The following is a 25850-nucleotide window of genomic DNA, read 5'->3' as shown; positions in this document are numbered from 1 at the left end:
GAATGTTTCTGTTAATCTATTTCTTAATCAATGTTTTGTTAATCTATTTAACATTTAATTCTCAGGCCCAGAACATTTTGTAGAATTTCTGAACTTGGTTAAAGATCAAAATCTATACACTGAAGCCCTGAAACTTTATCCAGTTGGATCTACTGAATATAAGGTTAGTAGCAGCATGGTAGCACATTCCAATACCCATAGGGGGTTGTAGTTCTATTACAGATTTTCAGAACCACAATCCTTAAACTTTAAGACTGTCCATAATAAATAAAAACAGATAATAAAAAGATAACACATCCTCACATTACAAAAAAAGACTTCCAAACAGCCTCCGCTATTTGTGTTTCACAATGACTTTGTCAGTAGTCAGAGAACAAAGGTATGAAGCAGTGTAATCAACTCCCAAAATATTAAGAAATAATCAGGTGGTGCTAATAATCTCATAAAAGACAAAAGGCAATTAAATCAAATCCACATGAATATAATCTAACAGGGATAAATAATCCACATTGACTTTAAGTCCAGTAATCAGTCCTTTAGATCTAAATGGCAGCTGAACTCACTCACTAATAAAAGTAAAGGAATTACTGCACACAAGATCACAAAATTGACACTATCTCCAGGCTGCAGCTCCTTGATTTTATGTCATCTGTTCAGTTCCTGTTTTAAATGAATACAGATAGCAGACACAAACTTTACTTGATGAACCCTGGTGTTTAGTTCCAGGACTTCAATAAATAGAGATAACAGCCGCACTCCACTTGATAAGCATTTGTGTTATTTATCAGTTCTCATCTTCAATTAATGTGTTGACACCTCATAGAAAAACATACAAGGAACCACAAATAGTGTAAAACCATTTATTAAAAGTGATTAATATAAGAACAAATGTGTACTATTAATGGACAGCAGTAACCACGTTTTTCCAAAGGATTAAAGTGCTAGCATCACATGCACTTAGAAAACTCCTTCCAGAGAACAAAATTGATTCCTACAAATGAAAGTCATATGAATACACCATGAATGATAGGAAAGATAGGCAACAATTATGTCTTTCTTACCAGTCATGATGTAATCATATGTTTTTCATATGTAGATCTCTTCTTTCTTTTCTCTTCTTCTTGACAAAGCAAATGTTAAACGGGTTAAGTAACAGAAGCCATTTTGAGTTTTTTTTTGTGTAATGTGTATCTGCCACCTTTTTATTGGTATTTATTCAAATATTTGTTTGTGATTTATTACCACAGTGCTTGTTTTTATCATTACTTTAAAATTCCCACATTAGGCAACTGTCTATTACGTAGTATTCGCCATTACATAAATCTCTGGATCATGTCTTAAGATGTTTTGTTTCTTCAAAGTTAAACAGTGTAAAAGAAACAGGGTGGCTGTCGTTGCTTATGTTTGTTTGAAAACGGATTTGCTGTTGGCCCTCTTGTTTCAGTAGCTCTCAACCTGGAACCACTGTTTTTTTCTGTTACTTCCTTTATCCATATGTCATGCCCAGGTCTTTAAGTGTTTATTGAAATTTTTCATAAAACTTATTGCAATTCATATCTTCCATGTCTCCTATGTCCCGCATAAATAATGATTGCTTTCCTGACTACATTTTGTATGATGCTTTGTTCTAAAGGATTACATAAATTCATGTTTTACAGTCTATTAATGATGCTTATGGGGATCATTTATATTCAAAACATCAGTATGAACAGGCTGGTCTCATCTTTGCTCGTTGTGGAAGTTTGGAGAAGGCACTTGAAGCTTTTGTTGCATGTAGTAGCTGGCAGCAGATATTGTGCATAGCTTCTCAGCTGCAGTACTCTGAGGACAAAATGGCTTCCCTAGCTAGGAGTGTAGCAGGTTAGTGATTACAAATTCTTAAACTATAAGGAAGATGTACATAATCCAAATTTTTGAAATAATTGCAGCCCAGTATTTTTTTAACTACAGTTAGTAACTATATAAACATTTGCTTATGGAATCTTAAATGAACTAAATAAAAAAACAAAAAAACCTACACAAACATGAAGAGAACATACAAAAATGTAACAATAAGGTAGTTTGCTTTATTTTGTGCTGTGTGCCATTTACTTGTTATTTTTTTTTTTTTATTCCAAATAGGCAAACTGGTAGAGAAGAGGATGCATGAAAATGCAGCATTACTTCTGGAACAGTATGCTGAGGTATAACTTCCTGGTTTTGGACTAGGTTTTATTTCAGTTATATTTCCACCCACAATTATCATGGTAGTTTTTTACGACCCTCTTGTTGGAGGAAGCTAAAAAAGTATAACATCATAGTTGACGCTAGACAAACAACAGTGTATACTGTAATTTAAGATGATTAGCTGGGTGAGATTGTGGATTTGGGAATGTTTATGTAGGTTTTTAATGGAGATATTTTATGACTTATTTATTTGTGAAATGGTTTCTCCTAAAAGCCAGTTTGATATGCGTAGGTGAAAATCCTGGATCTGTAAATCATGTCTTCGAAATGCCAGTTCCCAGGATCATGGGCGAACTGAACTTGTAGGTATAAACCAAGTAAAGCATCCTGAACTGTCGAGTGAAAAAAACACATCTGTTTAGGATGCCTTGCTTTGTTTACACCTACAAGTTGAGCTTACCCATTGTCCGTTTCCCTAAAATCAGTATTCAATAGAAGGTTTTCTAGGCTTTACCAATATTGTATATATTTCAGGACTACGAAGAGGCAATTTTATTGCTGCTGGAAGGATCATTCTGGGAAGAGGCCTTGCGACTGGTAAGAATTTTTGAATAGATTGCTGCTTTTTGGCTTTATTAGGTACTTTGTTGTTTTTGAAAGCAGGCCCAACTGAGAATGCAAAATGCAAAAAAGTGGAAATTTGTCCTATATCTTTCCTGCTTTAGATGGATTTAGTTGGGAGTTTATTACCACACTGAGCATTTTGGAGCTCTTGGTATTCTGTGAGAATTTCTTTTTCCACACATATCTAAGCTGTGCTAAACTAAGCTTGGATCTGTCCTGCTACAGGACAATTTATTAATTTTTACCGCCATGTACTTCTGTGCAGGTTGACTATATATTCAGCCTAACTTAATATAAAGTGTTGTTATATTAAATGCTTAGGTAAACATTGGTAAGGCATGTGTGACAAGACAGATAATTCCACTGGTGTTCATGGGCTCTTCATGGGAAAAAAATGGTAACCATATATTTTTGAGAAACACAGGCATAACAGAAACAATATAAAAGGTTAAACTAGCTAAATTAACCTTTTTTTTATCCTTAGATACACAAATACAAACGGCTTGATATATTAGAAACAAATGTGAAACCTGCAATAACTGAAGGTAAAAGACTGCAATGTGTAATGTAAAATGTGTGTATGGATATTACATAGATGAGTTTCATTGAACAATTTAGTAATTTGAAGGTCTATTTAATTATCTGTATCTTTACTGTATGCTCTTTGGGTCAGGGTTACTTGATTTATTATTTTTTGTCAGAGCAGTCTGTAAGACCATACAAAATCTGTCATATCATAGAGGTTATAGCAAGATTGCATTGATTAAAACTAAAGGCTTATTTTGTTAGACAATTTTACCCCTCTTCTGTGACTGGTAAAGAAGTGATTAACAACACACGCATTTATCCTTGAAAGTGAGGCTTAACTATTCTGACAACCTAAAATTTTGGATAGTACTTGTTAATATTTTATTTATGCTTTTATTAAAATAAATATTCATTGTTTGCTCAGCTCAGAAGAATCACATGATATTCCTGGACAGCCAGAAAACAACATTCGCCCGACACAAACAGCGCCTATCTGTTGTACGAGAACTTAAGGAAAAAGCTCGACAAGGCTTGCTGGGTATTTACTGTGGATATTTTTTTTTTATAAACCTATCCTCCAGCCCTTGAAACCTTTCAGTAACATATTATTAACAAATCTTCAGACAACATTCCAAACCAAATGTTATTCCCTTATCATCACTGCTTCCTCATCTAACATCCTTCTAAATTTTATGTTTCTTTAAATTAAGTCTCACCTCCTAGGACTTCTTGACTTTGCTTTATATTGACAAAAACTGTAAGCACTAGCCTATAGAACAATTTAAATAAAATAGTGCTTTTTAAAAGAGGCCAGCACAATTTAGCAGTGGAAGCCATTTAGAGATGTCTTCTGCTAGAGTGTTAGGGTTGCACCCCCGGGTCATGCAGGATTATTTGGGGCGCGGAGTCTGTGTCTCCCAGTCTGCACCAGAGCACCCCCCAAGGAATAATGGACCAGTGACCCTAATGGCCACAGGACTACTTTGCTGCGGGGAGAACATCAGGGGCGAGCGGGACAGAGGGCTCCGGTGTAGCGATAGTGCAGATCAGGTACTCAGATGACAGCAGGAGGTACAGTCCAGGTGGGCTGATGGACAGGGCAGGCGGCAAATAATTGTACAGGTCAGGGCAGGTGTCAGACAAGCTTGATCCAGGTACAGGCACAGGTCAGGGCAGGTGGCAAATAAGTGTGATCCAGGTACAAGCACAGGTCAGGAAGGGCACTAAATGGCAGAGTGTGACTGAGCAACTCACAAGCAACAAAGCTAAGGATCCAGCAACCAGATCCTGGAATCAGGGAGGAATAAATACAGCCAGCAGCCAATAGCAGGACAAGGTTGGAACCAGGAGCTACTCTGCTCATTGGCTGCTCACATTTCCTGAAATCCCTTTCCAGCTGAGAACAGCATCAAAGAAAAGTGGGGGGGATGTTGAAAAAGGCACCTCTTTGCACAGCTAAAGTGAAGCTGGGGATCCTTCTGGACAGATGATCTGTGGGCAGAGTGGTAACCATGTAACAGAAATAAGTCATTAGGGATAAAATGAGGGCTAGCTGAACAGCCCTTGCTCTGCCAGCTGTAGACAGATATTTAATTTCAGTAAATTTAATTGCATGTACATTCATTTACCGTGTACAATGTTACATTTTACTTGGTTGAGATATATAAGATTAGCATAATATCATCATTTTTTCCTTTTGCTTCATAGACGATGAGATGCCTGGTGGTCCCGAATCAGATCTGTTTTCTGACACAAGCAGTATCATGACTACAAGTGAGATGAGTGGAAAATATTCTCACAGTAATTCCAGAATTTCCTCGTAAGTGGCTTTTTAGGATGAACATAAAGAAAGTTATGCTGCCTAAGTGCTGTGACTTAAGACTTCATTTTTTAAATGTAGACGAACTTCAAAGAACCGTCGAAAAGCAGAGCGCAAGAAGCACAGTCTAAAAGAAGGAAGTCCGCTAGAAGATGTGGCTTTAGTAGAGGCACTGGGAGAAATTGTCCGCACAGTGGATAAAATGAGAAGTGAGTATATATCCCTATTTAATGGACAGTGCTGCCTATTATGTTGCCGCTATATAAATCCTGTTTATTAATAATATGCACCCATTTTTTCCTGTTTAAATTAAACTATTAGATGGTGGTTTAGGTAATAAAGGTTGTTCCACAAAAGTCTCACAAACTTCGGTAATTTACTTCACAATTCACACTAATTTTATTACCTTTAGTACCTGTTATATAAGAACTGCTGCACAATTTCTTTCAATGGGCTTTGGTTACATCACTCAAATGCTGCCTTAAAGAGGAACTAAACTCAAAAATGCCTAAAACAAAAAAAAATCCACTTACCTTCAATTCTACAGCACAGTCGATCGGTCCGAAGGTGTCTTCCATCGGGTCCCGCGTCGTCTAGGCATCCGCCCCTGAGCCGATGCACAGCCATTTTTGCCTCTTCTTCCTACATCACCTGACCCAGGCACGGGATCGGGTGACGTAGGTTGATAAAAAAAAACTTGCCAATCTCACTGCGCGTGTGTAGTATGGGCTAATTTTTTCTATTCTCACGAAAAGGCTCTTTCTGCGCATGCCCAAAATGCTCTAGCATGCGCAGAAGGAGCACTGAAGAGCCACCCCGGATGCGTGACGTAGGTATCCCGGGAGGCTTTGCGCGATCGAGAAATAGGGGTCGGTGCTGCACCCTTTTTTTTAAAACCTAAACAGAATTTTTTTCCTTAAATAAAACGGTTGTCTACCCTTTTATGTAAAGTAAAATTTCTGAGTTTAGATACGCTTTAAAGCTCCTTTTGTTTTGTGAAGAGTATTTTCTAGTCATGTGTTTCTACAACACTATTGAGTATTTTCTTTTACTTTGTCTCTGTAATATCTGTGCAATAAAAATTGTGTGTGGTTGTCATCTTAGGATTTTGTTTCTTTTTTTTTTTCTTCTAGCCGAGGTGAACAGTCTCCTGAAAGTGCTTGTTCTTTTTGGTTATGATACTGAAGCCAGGCAACTTCAAAAAGCATATCATGAATTCCTGCAGTTCATAGAGGTATCAATATCTGAAATCTGGATTCCACTTGATCAATCAAATACAACCCCAGTAAGTACTTTCCTTGTGTAGAGCTAGGGTAACGTGAAACTCAGGGAAAAACAAATATTTACATAAAACATTCTGTATTCTTGAACTACACAATAATAAAGTGTGAAAATTTGGTCTGTGTAGTAGCTTTCCCCCCCCCCCCTATTTCTGTAGTGGAAGTTCCTGAAGTCATCCAGGTCTTAACTCTCCCTTTTGTGCACAGTATGGGTTGACAATCAAAAATCTGGCAACCTCTGGACCTGAGGTGCGCCAGATTCTTTAAAATTCTGGATTTTTTTTTTTATATACTTGCCTCCACATGCAGGCCAGCCTTCTTCTTGCACCCGTGGACATCTGGCACAGTTCCAGGGAGCAGGCAGCTAGGAAATCTCAATTTGTATTTAGTATAGCAAGCAAGACCTAACAGCTGCTTCTGCAGAACAACGCCATCAAAACATTAGTGGCCAATTAGTGTACTACAGACCCTGTATTGAAAATAGGATCTGAAATTCATGCTGGGAAACTGAAGGGACCAAGTTATTGATGGCTTTCTTATGGTTATTTTCGATTGTCAACCTGTAGTGGTTTTTAATCCCTTGTGGTTACTGAGGAATATATGTAAATAAAAATCTTTGTGTCTGGAAGATATGCTGTAGTTGGTATGCGTTTTCTGTTGTTGAGAATATAGACTATAACATTCCTAATGCTTCACCATCTTAGAGTGTGTTTGACAGGCTGGGGCTCCATAGGAGTTAGTGTCTTGACTGGTACACAGACACAGAGGGAATTTTACATTCAAACATTAATTACTCTTATGTTCCAACTCTTTAATCTCCACCTACTACTAATCTGTATATTAGGAGATTTGGCTTTGGGTGGATATATATCCATGCTAATAATTTAAGGGAAATGATAGGGATAGAAAGAAGTTCAATTGCTGACAATTTTAAAAGATATAAGATCAAAGATTCTTTGTTACATTGCTCATTAAATAAGAAATCCAGTACCTGAATACTTGCTCCTGTTAAATTGAGTTAGTGAAATGAGAACGATTGTTCAAAAACTTACACCATTACAAAAATTAGCAACTAGCTGGAATTCAGCTTAAATTTTGATTAGGTTGACAATAAAGGTGCATCAACTTTAGGCTGCATTCACCTATCAAAGCAGGGTTGCTGCCTTTTGACCTAAATGACTCTGGACGTACGATTGTAAAAACCTCATAAAAAGTTAAACTGCGTTTTGTGATAAAAATGTGTATAAGCACACAGTAAAGGCAATAGGTAACCGATACCACAAATTACAATGCAACATAATATAACCAATAGTTATAATTTTGTTACAGGTCCTAGGTCCTCATTCAACTGCTAATAGTATAATGACTTCATATCAACAGCAGAAAAATATAAAATCAACAGAACAAGGTAAGAAAAATTAATTCTACCTGAGAACCACTATTCTTTGAATGTTATGGCTTAACATCCACAGTGCCTAAATAATAGGTTACGTACTGAAATGAAGACAAATTGTAGTTTTGCCTTGTTAAATTATCTATATGTTTTTTCTCCTCCAGATTCTGAATTGTTTACAGCTCCTAAGCTTTGTAAAGCCACACAGTGGAAGCTTGAACTGCTCGATTAGGACTGGAAATGTTCATACTACAAAACAATGGCGATACTGGCTATACATGTCCAGGCATGCATATTCCTTTTTTTATTCTAACATTTCCCTGGCAAAGTAAATAATATAGCAACTTCAATCTTTCTGTATACAGTTTACTATTATTGTTATATTGTGAATAAAAAAAAAAAACATATGGTTTAGCTTTGCTTAACAGAGCAAAATGTGGATTTTGCTTTAGCTACATGCATTCTTTTTAAGGTTTGTGAGACTTGTATTACACTTGACTGTTAAAGAAGAAATTAAGTCAAATCTTGACTTTAGGTTACTGCTCCCAAGAAAATGAACAGAACCCTAAAACGCACATGAACAGGCTATGGGGTTGATTGGCTATCCTCTAACACTTCTACTCAAAAGGTGAAGATGTTCTATGTTACTGGAAAGAATGAGAAGTGCTAATTTGTCATAAAACCCCCCTAAAAAAAAAAAAAGTTTACTTCATAGCATGTGTGTATGTTGGCAGTGTGATATATTACATATGGCTGCCTCTTGACTGCTGGTGTCAAAAGATTTGGAGTGGAATTTAGTGATGTCACTTCTGTGTGGCTCACGGTTTACTGAAGGCTCTGGCAAGGGAAGCATATTTCTGCCTGTACCACAGAGATTACACAGCACATTAAAAAGTCCAAAGTCATAGCAAGCCAAAAATGATCAAAAGCACAGCCCTGCTTTAATCTCCAAGATGCCTTAAAATTGGTATTGTAAAACATTTTGCACAAGGACCTTACCCGATATCCCTCATCTGTTGCTAAATGTGACTTCAAATTAAAAAAAATATATATAATGGGAATATCACAATATATGTCGGTACAATTCTTGCAATATACTTAAATTGTAAATCTGTATGTATGGAATATAGATTTAATATACCACATAAAAATGCACATGTTTGCTTTCATATGGTACAGTGGGCTTTTGTTCCCATCAAAACTGCTTCTTTTCCCACAATACAATAGGAATGAAAGTAGCTTGGGACAGGTTGATACAGCTTAAGCAGATGCATAGAGTTATTGTGTAACCATCCTGCACCATGCAGCAAAACTAGCCATAGTTGGAAGCACTTTTTTTAAACCCCATCTAATGGTAAAGGGTTAAAGAGTAATAAATAGTATATCAAGAAATAAAATATAAGAGCTCTGTAAAGTTTTAAGATCTTCTTGTGTATGTGTCTAACTTTGCTCTTCATATAAACATCTTTATACATTGGCTTTACTCTGAGCTTTTCTGTCTCTTTGCTTTCACTCCATCATAATCAGTATGTTCTACTCAATTTATTCTCTAATAGTATAGTATTGCTATACTATTATAGTGTTGCACTGCTCTTAAACCATATCAGGAGCTGTAGAAGGTGACAAATAAAAAAGACCAACAATTGTAAAATATAGTTTGGAAAATAAACATTCAGGTTTATTGAAACTTATCTAACAGTTTTTCTGGATAATACAAAAAAAGAAAAAAAAAACAAAACACGTATTTGTAACAATTCATGTTCTAATGAGAACATCCAGTATACCAATGGATATGCAGGACAGCATGGAGACGTATGATGTATATTCAAGTAAAGCCTGTATATAGCATACAGCACAAAATGCAGAACGTGATAGATGTCATGAATTAGACAATTTAACTAATGAGTGAAACAAGAGGGGATAAAAAGGTAAATAGTTTTATTTTATTGACTGGGTCTGTTAAAGTTCCACTGCACTGTTTAAATTTATATCAGTCACTGACACATTTACTGAACAGTTTGGTCTTTGTACAAACAAGATATAGGTAATGCACTCATTACATGTATTATGCACAATAAAATAAACTATTTATCAGGACAGTGTTATAATTTAGAGCAGGGTTGTCCAGCTCCTGTCCTTGAGGGCCACAATTTTTATATAAAGCATGTCAATTTCTAAATCTTTTTAAACCACACCTTTCTTAAATTACTGTGGTTAAAGGAATGCTAAAATGTGTGCAGATTCTGGCCCTTGAGAACTGGAGATGGACAGCAATTACTTTAGTCACAAGCACAGCTGCTTGTTACAGTATGCAGGAGTTTTAGTAAAACAGCTACTGACATTGTGCTTAAAGTGCGCACACATTGTTTCTGTACAAACAGCTTAGATACTCGACAAAATCTTGATGAGAAATAAACAAAGATAAGTCCTTAAAAGCTTGCAAACAAAACCTGCATAGAAGGTCTGCAAAATATGGATTCTGTACTGCTGTTATGATGTGAAGTGCTTCTTTAGGTGTTCCTTTAACTGTGGAATCGTGGCTTGTTGAACTTTGCACACATTACATTTTAGAGGAGATTTAAGAAGCTCTGATGTTCCATCTTTTACTTCTACTTTACCTTTTAATTTTATCATGTCAATTACCTCTAAAAAGAAAAAGAAAACAATATTAATGAAAGCCAATATTTTAGGCAAGGCAGTACAGATTAAAGACATCTCAAACGTTGCAGACTTTTAATGCAAAATAAATAGAAAAAACACTTTTTCATTTCTTACATATTGAAACTAGGTAACATTTTTATTACCAAACTCAATGCAAAAGAAACATTGGTGCACTGTTTATAGCAGTGGTCGCCAACCTTTTCAGACCCACGGACCACTTCAATTACCAACTCAAGACCGCGCATGCAGGGAGCCGGGTGTCACTCAAAGCGGAAACTACCCTCATAGTGACGTCGTAATGCCAGAACCGGCTCACTTTCCCATCGCAGATCTGAGCAGGTTGGGTTCAGAGACACCCCGGCCACTTCCCCGGGCCTGCGACCTATACAAAGGTACATGGTCCGCGGCTCTGACCGGTGCACCCCTCAGCAGGGTCCTTCTGACCCCACACGGTGGCGCACTGGCCAGAGCAACGGACCACCAAAATTTTCTTGCGGACCACCGGTTGGCGACTGCTGGTTTATAGCAACCTTATTTTGGTACAACAATAATATAAATATATTATTTATTTATTGTGTTTTTCTATTAAAAACCAGACATTTTGGTCACTGCTAATGAGTACAATCAGGTTTACTAGACCATGGCCGATGCATACATTTTCAGAAAGACAAACACATACTCTGGGCAGCACCTCTGTAAAGACCCATCCTACCTATCTCTCTGTACTTAACATGAAGGTCAATAGTCCACTACCTTAGAACTTTTCTTTTGTTAGAGGTACCTCAGTTATATCTGCTGTACCTATAAAAAAAACTTTCCTTAAATCAAAACAATTACAAACATCACCTGCCATGTGTCAAAAATTAAGGAAACCAGTCAGCCATTTTACAGTTGTAAAAGTGAAAGACCTACCTAGGAGTAGACACAATAACAACCTGCTATTAGCCAGAAAATCCTCTAAAAATTGTTGCAGGATAACTTAGGCAAAAGAGATGCATATACATTACTTTGCTTTTTATAGCAGAATGTAAACATTGCTCTAATCAAGAAGGGACATGAAGGTGTGATAGTATTTTAAAGTAGTTAAAAGACTTACTTTATTGCATCATCCATTTGCACGGGCCTTTAACAAACATTTTACAATCTCCACTTACACAAGTAGATATATGCTCCGACTTAACTGCTGTTTAGAGTTATCAGTTCAAATGTGAAAATAATTGCAGTCTCCAATTACTTTAAAAATATTAGGAAGCTAATAAAGCACACATACCTTGAGAATCTAAAAAATATTCTGTAGTGAATGAATTCCAGTGTTTCTTGTTTTTCAGACAAGGAGAATCAAAATCTTGACTTATGACATGCAAATGAATATGGCTGTGTAGGAAAACAAAAATATCTCTTAAGGAAAATGAATAGAAAAAATGAGGTTACCAGTAAAAAAAAAAGTACAATTTTTTTACCTCATGCTTGGAATAGCATGGTATCCGAGTCTGAACTTTGCTCTACTGAGGGATGAATGATCCCGTATAATATTTTCCCCAACCGCATGCATGTGATGTAACAACTCTAAATGTTCTGATCGAAGTGCTTTCAGACTGGAAATAGACTGCCATGGTAAAACCAGCCAGTGATAGCGCGCCTTGGGGTACTTGTCCTTAATTACCACTACTTTATCATCTTTAAAGATCTGCATCAAACAAGAAGAATATTCACGTAAGGCAAGATGATTTTTTACAACATAAAGCCCCTTATTTCTAGTTAGAAAATGTGCACCATTTATTAAGTACAGTAATTCCAAAAAACAGCAACAGAGAACAAAAAATATCTCCAATCTAATCTCAATGGAAAATTTGAAGCATGTCCAAGTAAAAATGTTTTCCCATTTAGTAGAGTAGGGTTACTAAAGTGAGCTCCACTGGAGAAAAAAGGTGTGTGTTTTTATAATTAGTGGATAAAACAGAGCAACAATGTAAATGGACCTTAAATGTTTCAACTTGTACAGCTTCTCCATTCTTGTTAATCATATACAATTGCCTAAATTTAGTATTACAAAATATTAACCTAACAATAATTAGTGATGGTAACATAGCTCATACGTCCACTGACTGACTGACAATTGAGCTGTATAGCTCCTTTAAGGAAGGGGGTATCAGTTACCTTTTATATAGACATTAGTCATAAAAGATACAATGTATCATACTGTGACACCTCACATTTCAATCTATCAAATAGCCTCCAAAAATAACACAAAGCAATCTGAATGTCCTCTCCAGTGTCACATTTTGCAATTTTCCCACTTTTCAGACTAAACATTTTATCTACTAGTGTGCCTATTGATTTCAATTTCTCAGTTTGATGATGGCGGATTAGAAATATTCAATGAAAATACAGGTTAGTTTCAAGATATACCTGCATCTTAGGATCCTGCATAGAAACCTTTAGTCCTTGACTCCAGTGCCCTTTGTTTTCCGACTACAGAGTGGACAAAAAATATAAAATAATCTTTAAGTACCAGAATATGTTATAAAATAAACACATAAAACAAAATAGGCTGCAATGAAGGTTGCAGAATAACAGCACTGCTTTAGTAAAAGGACATGTTTTATGACTACGTACCTGTATTGTATGTTGTTGCTGCTCAGCTGTGGAATTATTTGTCCTCTGATTACCATCTGGCACATCATTAAATTGCAGTTTTGAAAACTTGGTTTCAGGGCTCTTATTTAGAGAATTCTCATGTGGCCTTTTGCTGGTGCATTTCTTTAGCTGGTCTTTGGAATCTGACTGGCCTTTTACAAATTCAACAGTGTACGGATACAGTTTATTTACCATGTGCAAGACATGGCCAGGTTTTAGCTTTACTTCTTGATCTTTCCCAATATCCACACTGTCAATACTAGTTGGATTTGTTCCTATCTAAAAGAAAGGTACATACACTGTTATTTGAACCAGAATAATGCCCTTTAAAAATGGTGTAAATAACATATATAAGCAGTGTTATATCTGCATTTTGTCATTATCATTCCTTAATCACCAGAAAAGGTGGTACATTTTAACCCACCCAACAATATGCCGGTATGTACGGGAATTAAATAGTTTAGAATATAGTAATAGCAGACAATTAAACTTTGCTCAAACAAGCTCCCATCATACTGCAAAACTCTAAAGAAATACAACAACCAACTTTTATAGGCACTCAGACAGTCATGTGAGAACATTTAGTCTTTCTTACAGAGGGACAACGTTTTATTTGTTATATATAGTAACCAAAGCAGCCTTCATGATGGGAAGAGGTTCATATAGGGAAGAGGTTGAATTTAACAGTGGATGTTAAATGACTTCTTTGCTTTACAACAGCAAAATTAATAAACAATACAGCCTTGTGGAAGTAGTGCAGCACTGATAACATTCACTTCATAATAGAATACAAACAGATTACTTGCCATGATTAAAGTGGAACACAAGCAAAGGACTAAAAAACACACAAAAAAAAAGGTTTTTGTTGAGTCAATTAAAGGAGGATGTCTTATACCTTCAGGACATATTACCACCTACATTAGGAGTGGACAATACAAGCAAGCACATACTTTCTGCAGGATAAGCAGTAATGTGTATTTTGAACCTTGGACTGAAGGTTAGTGAGAAAGCTAACACCAGAACCATCGGGAGAATGTGCACAGGACCTCTTCTCATGTCCAAGATCAGATATGTGACTTTGTGGTGGTAGGACAATGAAACACTCAGGTTACAAAGCATAGCTTTAGGTAAACACCATATTCTCAACAGCTAGCAGCAGATAAGGGCAGAATGACAGAAGGTGATCGGGTCATTTAAAGTGGCAGTAGAAATGGACCGAGGATCAAAGTTCCACCATATTTGTAAGAAACAGGTAGCAGAACTGAGATTCTTCAGTGAAATTCTTTAATACAGAAAACATGACAAAAAATGTATTCCCCTATGTCACTAGCAAAAAACTACATGCTTGTGATAGTAGGGGATATCCTGGTCTTTTTTTTTACTTGTGTCGTATATTCCTACTGGTGGCAACATAACCAAAAGGTACAAGATTTCTGTGTCCCTGGACATAAAAATATACATTATAAGTCTACAGTTGTTCCTGGCAAAGGATTTTATAATTTTGTGGAGCCAATCCTATGATTTGTACCCCCTTGTCACACAGCACATCCAGGATAATCACTCTACTACTTTCTGACTCTTCTATACTACTTTCTAGTTTAGCTTTATGGCTCCCTGGATTTTACCCCTGCTAGTTGGAGCAGGTAGATGATGCCGATCTGCTGTCTCATGAGAAATGTGGAGGTGCAAAGTGTATATAGGAAGCTGCTTTCCAATTGGGTTACGTCCTTTGTTCTCCAATGTAGTAGATGGCTTACTTACAGTTTTGCCTGCAAAGTATTTCAAAACAGTAAAATAGGTAGATGTTCTGGCAGCAATATGCCATTAACTATTGAGATGTCTTAATTGGATCCCCTCCGATGTGTATTCTTCAAATGCTTGAATGCTGTGGGAACCAATATAGCAGCAATTCAATAAATTTGGCTGGACTTCTGTCAAGCAATCCCATGCAATAACACTACTAAGTGTAATGTTATTACAACTTTTTTCTTCTCATGACAGCTAAAAGAGCAATAAGGCATAACTATCGTAATTTCTACAGGAATGTGGAGACTCTAAATACAATGTTTTGCAAGCATTATTAAATTTTATGAAATATGTTTAATGATTGATTTGAGTAAAGTGCGTATTATGCTTTTAAGGTAAAAGGTTAAAAATCCTGGTATTTATCATTTGCCGTCTGCATTATATTAGTGGGATTTTACTTTTATCCCAAGAGACATGAACGTCCCCCTTTGTTAGTTTTACCCCCACCTCCTTTTTCTGGTGACAACTATTGTATAGTACATATAACAGAAATAATTTATTTGGCTTTTTAAACTTCACACAAGCGATATTATAGTAAGTAAAATAATTTTTAGAATTACAACCTCAAAAGAAAAGTACACGAGGAATCACCTGCTTGACTTTAATATAACCTTTAGAACAATCCGATGTCAATTGCACTGAAAAAAAACAAATCATAAATATATATTACTTACAAGATAAAGCTGTCTGTTAAAGGAAAACTACACTTTCAATAAAAGTACATGTATACATTACAAAAAAAGCAGTACCAAGAGCATGATCAATAATACAGAGGGCCTGTGTCACTTAATGGGTATCAGGAAAAGGATTTTACTGCAAATCTATTTTTTCCCATCCATTAGAGGGTGTTCAAAAAGCAGTCTGACTAATGAGTGCTGGAAGAGACCAAGAGTACAGTTATTTGATACTAAAATGTATGCTGTATGCTTGCGCAGTGAGATTGGCTCTCTTTTTTTTCCCCTTTACAGTGGGCCACATCACCTGATCTCGCACCTGCACAGTGCAAGATCGGGTGACATAGCATGAAGATCGGAAAAGAAGAATTAAGATGGTGGCACCTGGCAGGACGAAGAAGAATTTCTGGATGGGGCAGGACCAGATTGTGGAAAGGTCCAGCGCCATCAAGGCATACGCAGGATTAAAGGAAAGTGTGATTTTTGGGGGTTTTTTTTCACTTTAGTTCTAACATAAAGTCTGTCACTCTTTGGAACTACATTCTTTTAAGGGGATTTTAGGTTAGACCTGGTTAGACAAAAGACATAGCCAGAACCAGGAAGAATGGCATGGAGAATGGAGCTTTTATATTAACATATAACTTTTCAGGTTGCAGACACTGATACTTCAGAAAACATGCTGCAAGCATGTGAATGAACAAGTAAAAAAAAGAATTTATATGATTGCGGTATCAACATAACAAACTTCAAATAAGTGAAGAGGTGATGCCACTGCAAATTACAAAATGATTTGTGGGTGATGGTGTGCACCTTACTTGTTATATATGTTACATCCATACTATGTTGAAAAAAATTAGAATTTTACCTTGGTGTCTGGAACATTTTTTGTCCACAATCTGTGTTTCCGGTCCTCGTCCAATAAGCACTGGCACCGCATGTGGCAGTTTGATTCTGCTACAAGTATTTTCAATACCCACTAGCCAGCATTCCAACATTTTCACTATTGACAAAAATAAATTAAAAATTATGATAATAAAAATGTATTATTATGATACTGTACAGCTCCATTGCAATCCTTGGGACCGGGTAGTCTTAGAGATCTTAAAGTGACAAATAAATTAAAGCATAACCCTTACTAGAGCAGTCACAATAGTTTTTACGGTTGGAAATAAAGTTTACACAATATAAGGGGAAACTGACTGTTGTAATTGTGGTCTATCCTAGCTGTCAATTTTGCTGTATACACTGGTCTGCATATAAATGTGAAAAAACATGCAATATGAATGAATCTACTAAATATGATGTTTTTTTTGCTACAGTGATTGGTTAATATCTACCTACTGAGGTTTTTTTTATTTCCATAGAAAATGCAAAAGTGGGAACATTTAGGCTAATGCCAGAGTAGTAAAGTAATTGTGTCACAGGTATCCAGGAAACCCATTTACTGTACAGTATATCTCAGCTTTCTGCTATCTTCCCCAATACTATGTACCAGGTTTCTTGTGCCGACTACCATAATGTGCCCCATCTTCACAATAGCAAATATACTGCAACTACATTTAAGCAGCAAAGAGTACATCCCGGCTCTCCAGTGTGCTGCAAATAGTTTACTGACCCTTGGAACTGCAGCAACCTTGCTGGACAGTGATGTGAAGAGCTTTACCAGTACCTAGATGGCAGCCTGTCAGCTCTGCTTGCAAAGAATGAGTGAAATAGATTCTATAGATCTTCAGTGCCCCTTCAATCAAAAGTGACAGGTTGCCTATGAGGGAAATCAGTCAGGTGGACATTATACAGGAATGTGAGACTTCCCACCTCCTAGATTGTAAGCTCTTCGGGGCAGGGTCCTCTCCTCCTCCTGTGTCACTGTTTGTATCAGTCTGCTATTTGCAACCCTCAATTTTTTGTACAGCGCTGTGTAATATGTTGGCGCTATGATTCCTAATAATATTTCAGTATATAGTGGGGTAACACAGAAGAAAGAAGGCTGGAATAGTATCACATATTTTTTTCCCTATTAGAAATAAATTAGCCACAAAACTGGAAGTGACAGCATGACCCTGACACAGTGATAGGGCTGAATATGGAGCCTAAGCTTCACATAACACACAGTACCCAGAATTATATATATATATATATATATATATATGAATATTCGTCTGCACGTATTAAATCTCCTCATTTGTGGGGCCTTACCAATATTTAGCACCCCAGCTGTTACCATAAGCAGTTAGATTCACTCCGCACTAAGCTGGCCACGTGTGAGCGTACAATACAACCCGACGTCATGCCGTAGCGAAGCACGTACAACGCTGCGTTCCAAACCAAGCGAAGTATTACAAAAAAAAAATGTGCCGGTTCCTGAATAGTGACGTCACTCCCAGACTCCCCGCCTCCTATTTTGCATAAGCTCCCGGATGCGGCTTTTGCGTTCGATCTTTCCAGAAGCTGCTGTTGAGGCGAAGGTGGCGGAACGTTGTCGCTGGGTGAGTACTGTGGCCGCGAATGGCTCTCCCTTCACTGGCTAGTGTTAGCGGACAGACCCCCGAAAGGAGCCACCGCCTGTCGGGGCCCGGTGCTGTGCCGCCTTTGCCACATTTTACCAATGTTTCGGTGTTGTCCGCTTCGTATGAAGCCATTTTGTTATAAATAATGTTTTTCCGCGGCTTCTCTGTCTCAGAACTGAGGTTTCCTATACTATAGTGTATCGGGGGAATGCCGGGCAGAGATAGCGGCCTGGTGGAGGAATGCTGACACGGATTCGCTGATGGAAGGCGGAGCGCTCCATATATCCGCTCCATGGAGCCCTCCTATACCGTCGTGTTCTATTTGTGGTGGTCGGGCCGCTCCTCACATATGCCGCACAATTGTTACTCACAATGCTCAGAGGAAGATGGCGGCCCCGTGCCTGGAATCCAGCGACCTCTGACCGCTAGCAGAGCCGATGACCTCCCACACACCGCCATGGCTCTGATGGCTCTCCTCCTCAGACATGGCTGAGTCATGCACAGAGCACATGTGTGGCAAGGCTGCTATGGTGCCATGTGGTGATAATGTGTGCAATGTATGGAGATCCTGGCCCCTCATATCTCCCCAATACATCATATCTCTTACACCAGGCCTTGGCCCCACTCTGTGTCTATACAAACCCCAATTCCCCGCTGTGGTTGCCCTAACCTAGTGTGCTGTCTGAGCAAATATAAATCTTCCCCACCACCCGCTGAGTGCTGACATTTTGTATTGGACATCAGCTGCCTGTTACATAAATCCTCAATGCTGAATGTGGCAGAGCTGGGAAAGGGAACTGGTGATGTGGCCCATAGGCAAAGAAAATGGAGACTTGGTATCATGGTCTGCACAATAAAAGGTGATATATGGAGCTGGATACCATCTGATGACTTTGAAGGAGTAAGAAGGCTTTCACTGTCACACAGATCCTTGCTGCTGGGATTGTAAAACCAAAGCACACAAAGGGCTGGTTGCCGTATACTTGGAGCTATTCATAGCTGATTGTTATGTGGTGACAGGACTATTATTAAACTAGCCAGTCAGGTACAGCACAAAAGAACTACAGGTTGTCCTTGTTTACTGACTGCACCTAGGTCCCCGGCTCTCCACAGACACCCAGCTTCCTCCATGCTTTGTGATCCTCCACTGTCCCCGGTATGCGCACTGTCCATGAACGTAACGCTGACATGTGCTGCAGACCGGGTCTTTCCTATGCTCCTAACAACCAAGTTTTAGGAATGGAACATTAGGGATTGGTCTTTAGGCGAGGAGCGTCTGTATATACAAAATATAAAGCTGCCAGGAATAGTAGGTGTGTGTGTGCGCGTGTGTGTATGCGCTCAGCATGCTTACATTGTTTAATTCCCTTCTCCAGTGATGAAGCACTTCTGTCCTCTTTTGGGTTTGCTTTGAGAGGCTGGGTTGGGTTTGCTTTGAGAAGAGGATGTAACTCCAGCTTGTATACAAAGGAATTAGGTTGTCCTCTATTGTGCTGAGACTGTGACCTTTTGCTTATAACAAAAAAGAAAAAAAATATGAATCAGAAGTTTCTTTGACCCGAGACCCAGTGAGCTGACTTGATATAAATTGAGGTTAAAAAAAAAAAAAAAGCAAGAAGCCACATATAACTTAAGCTCTGATGCTAACCTATAGGAAGTACCGGCCACCATACTGCATTTCATTTATTGAAGACGGTGCAGGGTTAGGATGCAGGTAGGGTATTAGAGAGGAATGGGCTATTAGTCAGTAGGAGAAGGAGGCTGGAACATGGATGTTCTCCAGTTAGATGGGAACAAGCAAGCTAACAGAATTCCGTTTCTGTTCAACGGTAGAATATGTAATTCATTTACATAGGAAAACTCATAGCTAGAGTGTAAGAGCAACAGAGAAATATTTTGCACCCCTGTTACTAATGATAACAAGCTATACCTGAAATTACCAAACTGGGGTTAGAAGTGCAGTCAGTGTTTTACTAAACGTGTTACTTGTGCCTAAAGTATGGCTTGCCATGCTCAACTTCCTAGGTTTTGCCAATTTGCTAGACCTTTGTGAAGCTTTTCCAAGAATGGTTGAGACCCAAAACTGTTTGCAAATGTTTTATTACTGGTCACCACATGAATAAGTATGGCCTAGTAACTAGGCCATACTTATTCATGTGGTGACCAGTTATAAAAGTAAGTATTCATTACTGCTGTCAGTAAATCACATACTGCTGGCTTTGGATTAACTAGGCCCTAGTTAATCCAAAGCCAGCAGTATGTGATTTACTGACAGCAGTAATGAATACTTACAAACATGATGCCATACATTGCAGCATATTGGTAAAGTTAAATGCCCCTGTACAGTATCCCCTTATGGGAATTGGGACCCCTGTGCCACCCACTGATGTCATGTCTTATGATTTTCTCCATGAGTGAGCCTTTCATTCCACATTACTTTAAAGGCAGTTTACATAAATGTAAAATTTTTAGACCGATAGAAGGTAATTGTGTATTAAACAGGTTTCTACTAGTTTGTAACCTATTGTAGCATTAAATAAACCAAACTTTTTTTTTTTTTTTTTTTTTTTTTTAATTTTAGGTTTAATTTGAAGACTATTGCTTCCATTCACACTTTGAAAAATGGTGCTAGAAACTGCATACTATGATACATTGGGTGTTAAACCCAATGCAACACCAGATGAACTAAAAAAAGCCTACAGAAAGCTTGCACTGAAGTATCACCCAGATAAGAACCCAAATGAAGGTGAAAAGGTAAATATTTTTGAAATGGAAGTATTTGCGGTTTTCTAATACTTGCTGGACTTGGCTTGCTAGTATTAAAGCAATACACGTGAACAACAGACAATTTCTTTATTCTGTCAGTTCCAAGTACTTATATCCATGCCAAATTTAGAGAAGCTTTTTCTTCAGCTAACACAAGTTTTAAGATATGTAAACTTCTCTTATTTGCTTCCCTTAGGCTGTTTAAACAATTAAAAGCATGTTCTCATGTTTGTTTGTTTACTTTTACAGTTCAAACAGATTTCACAAGCATATGAAGTTCTTTCTGATGCAAAGAAGAGGGAATTGTATGACAAAGGCGGAGAGCAGGCCATTAAAGAAGGTGGCATGGGAGGAGGTGGATTTGGTTCACCTATGGATATTTTTGACATGTTCTTTGGAGGAGGAGGCAGAATGCAGAGAGAGAGAAGAGGTAATTGGTGTGCTTTTAATTTTAGCTGAATAATGATAGTCAAAGCTGTTAAGTTGTATGCTAAAGTTTCATTGTTTGTGTACAGGTAAAAATGTAGTCCATCAGCTGTCTGTATCACTGGAGGATCTATATAACGGGGCAACAAGAAAATTGGCTCTGCAAAAGAATACGATTTGCGACAAATGTGAAGGTATGTGGATATAAGAAATGTGAATGCAAAAACCTTGTTGCATCAAATGAGAATGTTCCAGACAATGAAATTGTACTATTAGTAGTACATGAAGTCCTTGTCTTATTGATGGAGGGACACAGCAGTCAGATGTCATAGCAATATCCACCTGTCTCTAAAGTTCTTTCCTTTAAATGTCTCCTTGGACCACAGGACTCTGATTTGTTAAGAATAGGAAATGAGACAGCTCGGTCTTTAGTAAAACTGGACTGGCCAAAATAAGTTCTCCATGGTGTCTGGCCATTTCAGCAAAGCTTAGTTGGCTTAGTCTTTGGTGCCTGTAGTCCTAACATTATCTCTTTATCTGATAAGAGTGGGAATGTTGGGTAAATTTCATAGACTGTTGTTGAGAACGTCTGTTAAATGCAGATTTAAAGCTGTACACAAAAATAATTGTAGATTAGCCAGCTGCTTAGTGCTTCCTCTTCTGTGTTATCTTACTCAGCATTTACACTCGTTATTGTAGTGTATATATGTTTAAAATTGTATTTTTGCCTTTAAATTTAAACTGTTTATTGCTTGTAAATGGTTTTTCTTAAGGTCGTGGTGGCAGAAAGGGAGCAGTGGAGTGCTGTCCAAACTGCAGAGGTAGTGGTATGCAGATCAGAATCCATCAAATAGGACCAGGAATGGTTCAGCAGATTCAGTCTGTGTGCCCAGAATGTCAAGGACAAGGAGAAAGAATTAATCCAAAAGACCGGTGCAAGAGTTGTAATGGAAGAAAGATCATCAGAGAGAAGAAAATTCTTGAAGTTCACATTGACAAAGGTTGGTGGATTTGATGATAGTAATCTCCTGTTTTTTGGGCTTTTTTTTTTTCTCTCCAGATTTTCCTGCCATAGTTTAAATAGCTAGTGGTTCATTTGATTATTTGGCTGTAATCCAAAACAGTGCAAGTTAGCTACCTATTGTGACGTGGTTTACCTTTTTGCTACTACAGGAATGAAGGATGGTCAGAAAATCACTTTTTCTGGTGAAGGAGACCAAGAACCTGGTCTGGAGCCTGGAGATATTATTATTGTACTTGACCAGAAGGACCATGCAATATTCACAAGGTATGGATTTGACCAATGTATGAAAATTAAAGTCTCCTATTTTAATTTACTGTTTGAAATTTCCAAACAATGCTAGCAGTGATTTATATGATCTGTTTGGCCTCTTTACTACACATTCTGATGAGAAGGTTCATGCTTTTTTTGTAACCAGTATTCTGTATGCATCTTCCTTTACACCGTTGAGACTACATTTCCCAGCATTCCTTATCCGTGCAAGTCTTGTGCTGATCTAAAGAATGTGTAAAGGTTTACTTTGGAGAAAGAGGCTGGGAGATGCATAGCATTATGCCTCAGGAAGTGTAGTATCCAGGCTACAAATAGCTGTGAACTTTTGGTCTATCCAGGAAGGAATTAGTTATGGCTGCTGTTTGCCCCACATTTACTGGTAATCTTAAACCCCAGCGTTTTAAATACAATTTTTTTGTCTTCTTACCTCCTATTACTTTCTGGCCTGGTTAATTTTCATTTTGCTTTATATTGTAGGCGAGGAGAAGATCTGTTTATGCACATGGAAATAGAGCTTGTAGAGGCTCTGTGTGGATTTCAGAAGCCTATTGCAACTCTGGACAACAGGACCATTATCATTACTTCTCATCCTGGTAAGCATGTCATCAGCGTTGTAGAGATGTTAAAACAAAAATAAATTAAATAGGACTTTTTTTTGTGTGTGCGTTCACCTTTTAAAGAGTTTCTGTTTGGTTTGCAGGTCAAATAGTCAAACACGGGGATATTAAATGTGTGCTAAATGAAGGAATGCCTTTCTACCGCCGGCCATATGAAAAGGGTCGCCTTATAATTGAATTCCAGGTAGGAAAGAGAAATATTCTGTCAATAAAATCTCATCCCAAAAGTAGACAGCTAACTGGCCAACTTCTCTTTGGCAAGGTCTGTTTTTGATTCCTTAGCGTAGTAAAATTGGTTTCCACATATGTGTATTCATGTTGTGCAAGGATTTAAGTTCTTTAAATGGATCTGAACTCAAATGTGTATACTTTATTTTACATTTGTAGGTCAATTTTCCATCCAATGGCTTCATTTCACCAGATAAACTGCCAATTCTTGAAAGCCTTCTGCCTGCAAGAAAAGCCATTGAAGAAAGTGAAGATATGGAACAAGCTGAGCTAATGGACTTTGATCCATCTCAACAGAGGCGCTCGCATTACAATGGGGAGGCCTATCATGATGACGATGATGAAGACGGCCACCCAAGGGGTGGAGTACAGTGCCAGACCTCTTAGGACAAACATGTAACTTTGCTCCAGTTAACTTGCTGGAAATAAATAAAAATGCAATGCATACTTTGGATTTTAGGGCCACTTGGTACCGGCATTTACTTTGTTTTGAAGATGCCTGGAAGACAGTTGTTAATGAAGAAGTCTAGGCTTCTTCAGTTGTGACATTTATTAAATTGTTATTTGTTTTATAAAATTTGGCATTCAGTTTACATTCTACATGTTTTTAATATCTTGATATTTATGTGTACCAATTAAAGGGTTCTGGGAAGCTTCATACTGAAAATTTCATCTTTCTTACACTTTCACCCTTGTGTAATTCATGGGCTTTTGTTGCCAACATCCATTACTTCTCGATTTAATTTTTTTTTTTTTATAATGCTTAGCAAGGACTTGGATATCTGGTCAGTAAAACCATTTCTCAATTTACTGATGTAGTTTAGACACGTTCTCAGTTAATGTATATGTGCGTTCAGTCCATTTTATGGCCTTAATTTACCCGTCTTGTACAGTCTTAAGTTATCATTACTGGTTTTAGTTCACTAACATTTACACTTGCTGATGAAGAATATGTACATGCTTCAGAAAATTCACCCTTGCAAGTGAGTGTGAACATATGTTGCACTGTATTTAATAAAGGTCTACCTGATAAATTAAAATTGCAACACTGTTATTTTTGTTTCACTATATTTTGCACTATGTAGTAAGTGGGTCTTTTTCCCTCCTTTTGAAATATCTTTTTTTTCCCTCTTGTGTTCTGCACTAGGAAAACGGTAGATTTTAGAAAAAAAATTAGGATTATGCCTAGATGATCATGTTGTGGTGTGATAACCTATCACACATTTATGCAAGTTGTATTCATTCAGCCATTCACTTGAATGAACTTAGTAACACAGCAGTGTACACAAAAAGTGCATGCACGACTTTTAGCAATTGCAGTTTTACAACTGGTTGTAGTACAGGTATGTTGGGATGCCAGAACACAAATGTCCATATTGCAAATCCATATTAATGCTACAATAAGGTTCTCTTAACCACAGAGCCAATATTTTCAAACCCTATTTTCTGCATTTGTATTTCAACCAAATTAACTGGGAATTACTTCAGCATGGAACAGAGATGCATCCTATTGCCTACCTAAAGAATTTTCAGGTTCCCTTACACCATACATGGGTAAATTTTTTATTACATTTGTTCTCTATTATAAATGTTATACTTATGTTTTGCTCCTGTGTAATGTTCTTCATCTTCCCCTGATGTACTTTACAAGCACATGACTTAGTTCTGGACTTCCCCGGGGACAGTTTGTACTTTCCTTAGCATGATCCAGTATATAATACAATGTTTCGCAGAAGGGTGACTGAGCTGGCCAAATCATTATGGTCCCCAATCATGTCATCTCTATTAAAGTTGATCATACTAATCGTATGGCTTTGTTTGCTAACAAGCCAGCTCATCTCTTATTTGCCTGCTACAGAAAGACGTTCCAGATGTCAAAGTGATGGATAACATCCATTAAAGATGAACAACCCTCGTGTAGCTAGTAAGGTAAGTAGATTTTTCACGGGACAGCTGTAGAATTGGTTCATGTGAACATAAAGTGTTTGCTTACTCACTGCCTTAGTAAACAGCAAGCTAAAATGGTGGAGTGTGTGTGTGTGTGTGTGTGTGTGGTGGTGGTGGGGGGGGTTGTGAAGTGGTATCTGATGTAAGGAATATGGTGGGGGGGTTATGAGGAGATGGTGTAGTATTAGGGGGGTACATGGGGAAGGTGCCATGAGTAAAGATATGGTGTGGAGTTATGGGGTGTGTGGAGCACTTGATAAGTGTTATGGGTAAGGGGTGCCATCCAAAGTTCTGCTTGGGGGATCACTGCTTTCTAGTAACTCTCCTAGTCTAGAAATTTTGCAGTCTTGTCATATCTGCATATCATTCTTTGATAGGCAAACGTATGAGTTTGAAACATAGTTGTTTTTAGCATAAGGAGCTACTAGACCTTCTCAAAACCCTAGCGGTCTGAAGTCTTTACTTCATAAGACCAAG

The 25850-nt window shown here is 37.7% G+C and overlaps 3 protein-coding genes across 7 annotated transcripts in view; 2 read left to right on the top strand and 1 right to left on the bottom strand.

Annotated features, from left to right (window-relative positions):
• Positions 1–9289, top strand: part of ELP1 (elongator acetyltransferase complex subunit 1) — a 34419-nt gene extending 25130 nt beyond the window's left edge. For 3 of the 4 annotated variants that reach the window (XM_072405225.1, XM_072405226.1, XM_072405224.1), the window contains exons 27-37: positions 66–163; positions 1659–1860; positions 2122–2183; positions 2701–2763; positions 3275–3335; positions 3743–3856; positions 5026–5137; positions 5219–5346; positions 6271–6422; positions 7747–7825; positions 7975–9289. In XM_072405225.1, the coding sequence (XP_072261326.1) occupies positions 66–163; positions 1659–1860; positions 2122–2183; positions 2701–2763; positions 3275–3335; positions 3743–3856; positions 5026–5137; positions 5219–5346; positions 6271–6422; positions 7747–7825; positions 7975–8042 (1139 nt within the window). In that variant the 3' untranslated portion in view covers positions 8043–9289. Of the gene's footprint in view, positions 1–65; positions 164–1658; positions 1861–2121; positions 2184–2700; positions 2764–3274; positions 3336–3742; positions 3857–5025; positions 5138–5218; positions 5347–6270; positions 6423–7746; positions 7826–7974 lie in introns of those variants that run through there. The other variant, XM_072405227.1, reaches the window with a different exon arrangement.
• A 174-nt stretch (positions 9290–9463) lies between these two features.
• APTX (aprataxin) lies at positions 9464–18574 on the bottom strand. 2 transcript variants are annotated; one of them, XM_072405229.1, is made up of 8 exons: positions 18467–18574; positions 16454–16588; positions 15506–15552; positions 13088–13387; positions 12881–12943; positions 11932–12158; positions 11742–11845; positions 9464–10455 (listed from the first exon to the last, which is right to left on the bottom strand). In XM_072405229.1, exons 1-8 carry the CDS (start codon positions 18552–18554, stop codon positions 10301–10303), a joined length of 1119 nt encoding a protein of 372 aa, XP_072261330.1. In that variant the 5' UTR covers positions 18555–18574; the 3' UTR covers positions 9464–10300. The 2 variants fall into 2 exon arrangements, with proteins under 2 accessions (XP_072261330.1, XP_072261331.1); XM_072405230.1 differs by lacking the exon at positions 18467–18574 and adding an exon at positions 17785–17946.
• On the top strand, positions 17977–24466 carry DNAJA1 (DnaJ heat shock protein family (Hsp40) member A1). The gene is made up of 9 exons (XM_072405228.1): positions 17977–18074; positions 20677–20849; positions 21111–21291; positions 21377–21481; positions 22061–22288; positions 22461–22575; positions 23059–23174; positions 23282–23382; positions 23586–24466. Exons 2-9 carry the CDS (start codon positions 20718–20720, stop codon positions 23811–23813), a joined length of 1206 nt encoding a protein of 401 aa, XP_072261329.1. The 5' UTR covers positions 17977–18074; positions 20677–20717; the 3' UTR covers positions 23814–24466.
• Positions 24467–25850: the final 1384 nt, after the last annotated feature.

This window comes from Pyxicephalus adspersus, chromosome 3 (genome assembly GCF_032062135.1).
Source record: "Pyxicephalus adspersus chromosome 3, UCB_Pads_2.0, whole genome shotgun sequence".
Taxonomy (NCBI): Eukaryota; Metazoa; Chordata; class Amphibia; order Anura; family Pyxicephalidae; genus Pyxicephalus; species Pyxicephalus adspersus.
Note: the sequence above shows the minus strand (reverse complement) of the source record. Positions and strands in the feature narration are given on the sequence as shown.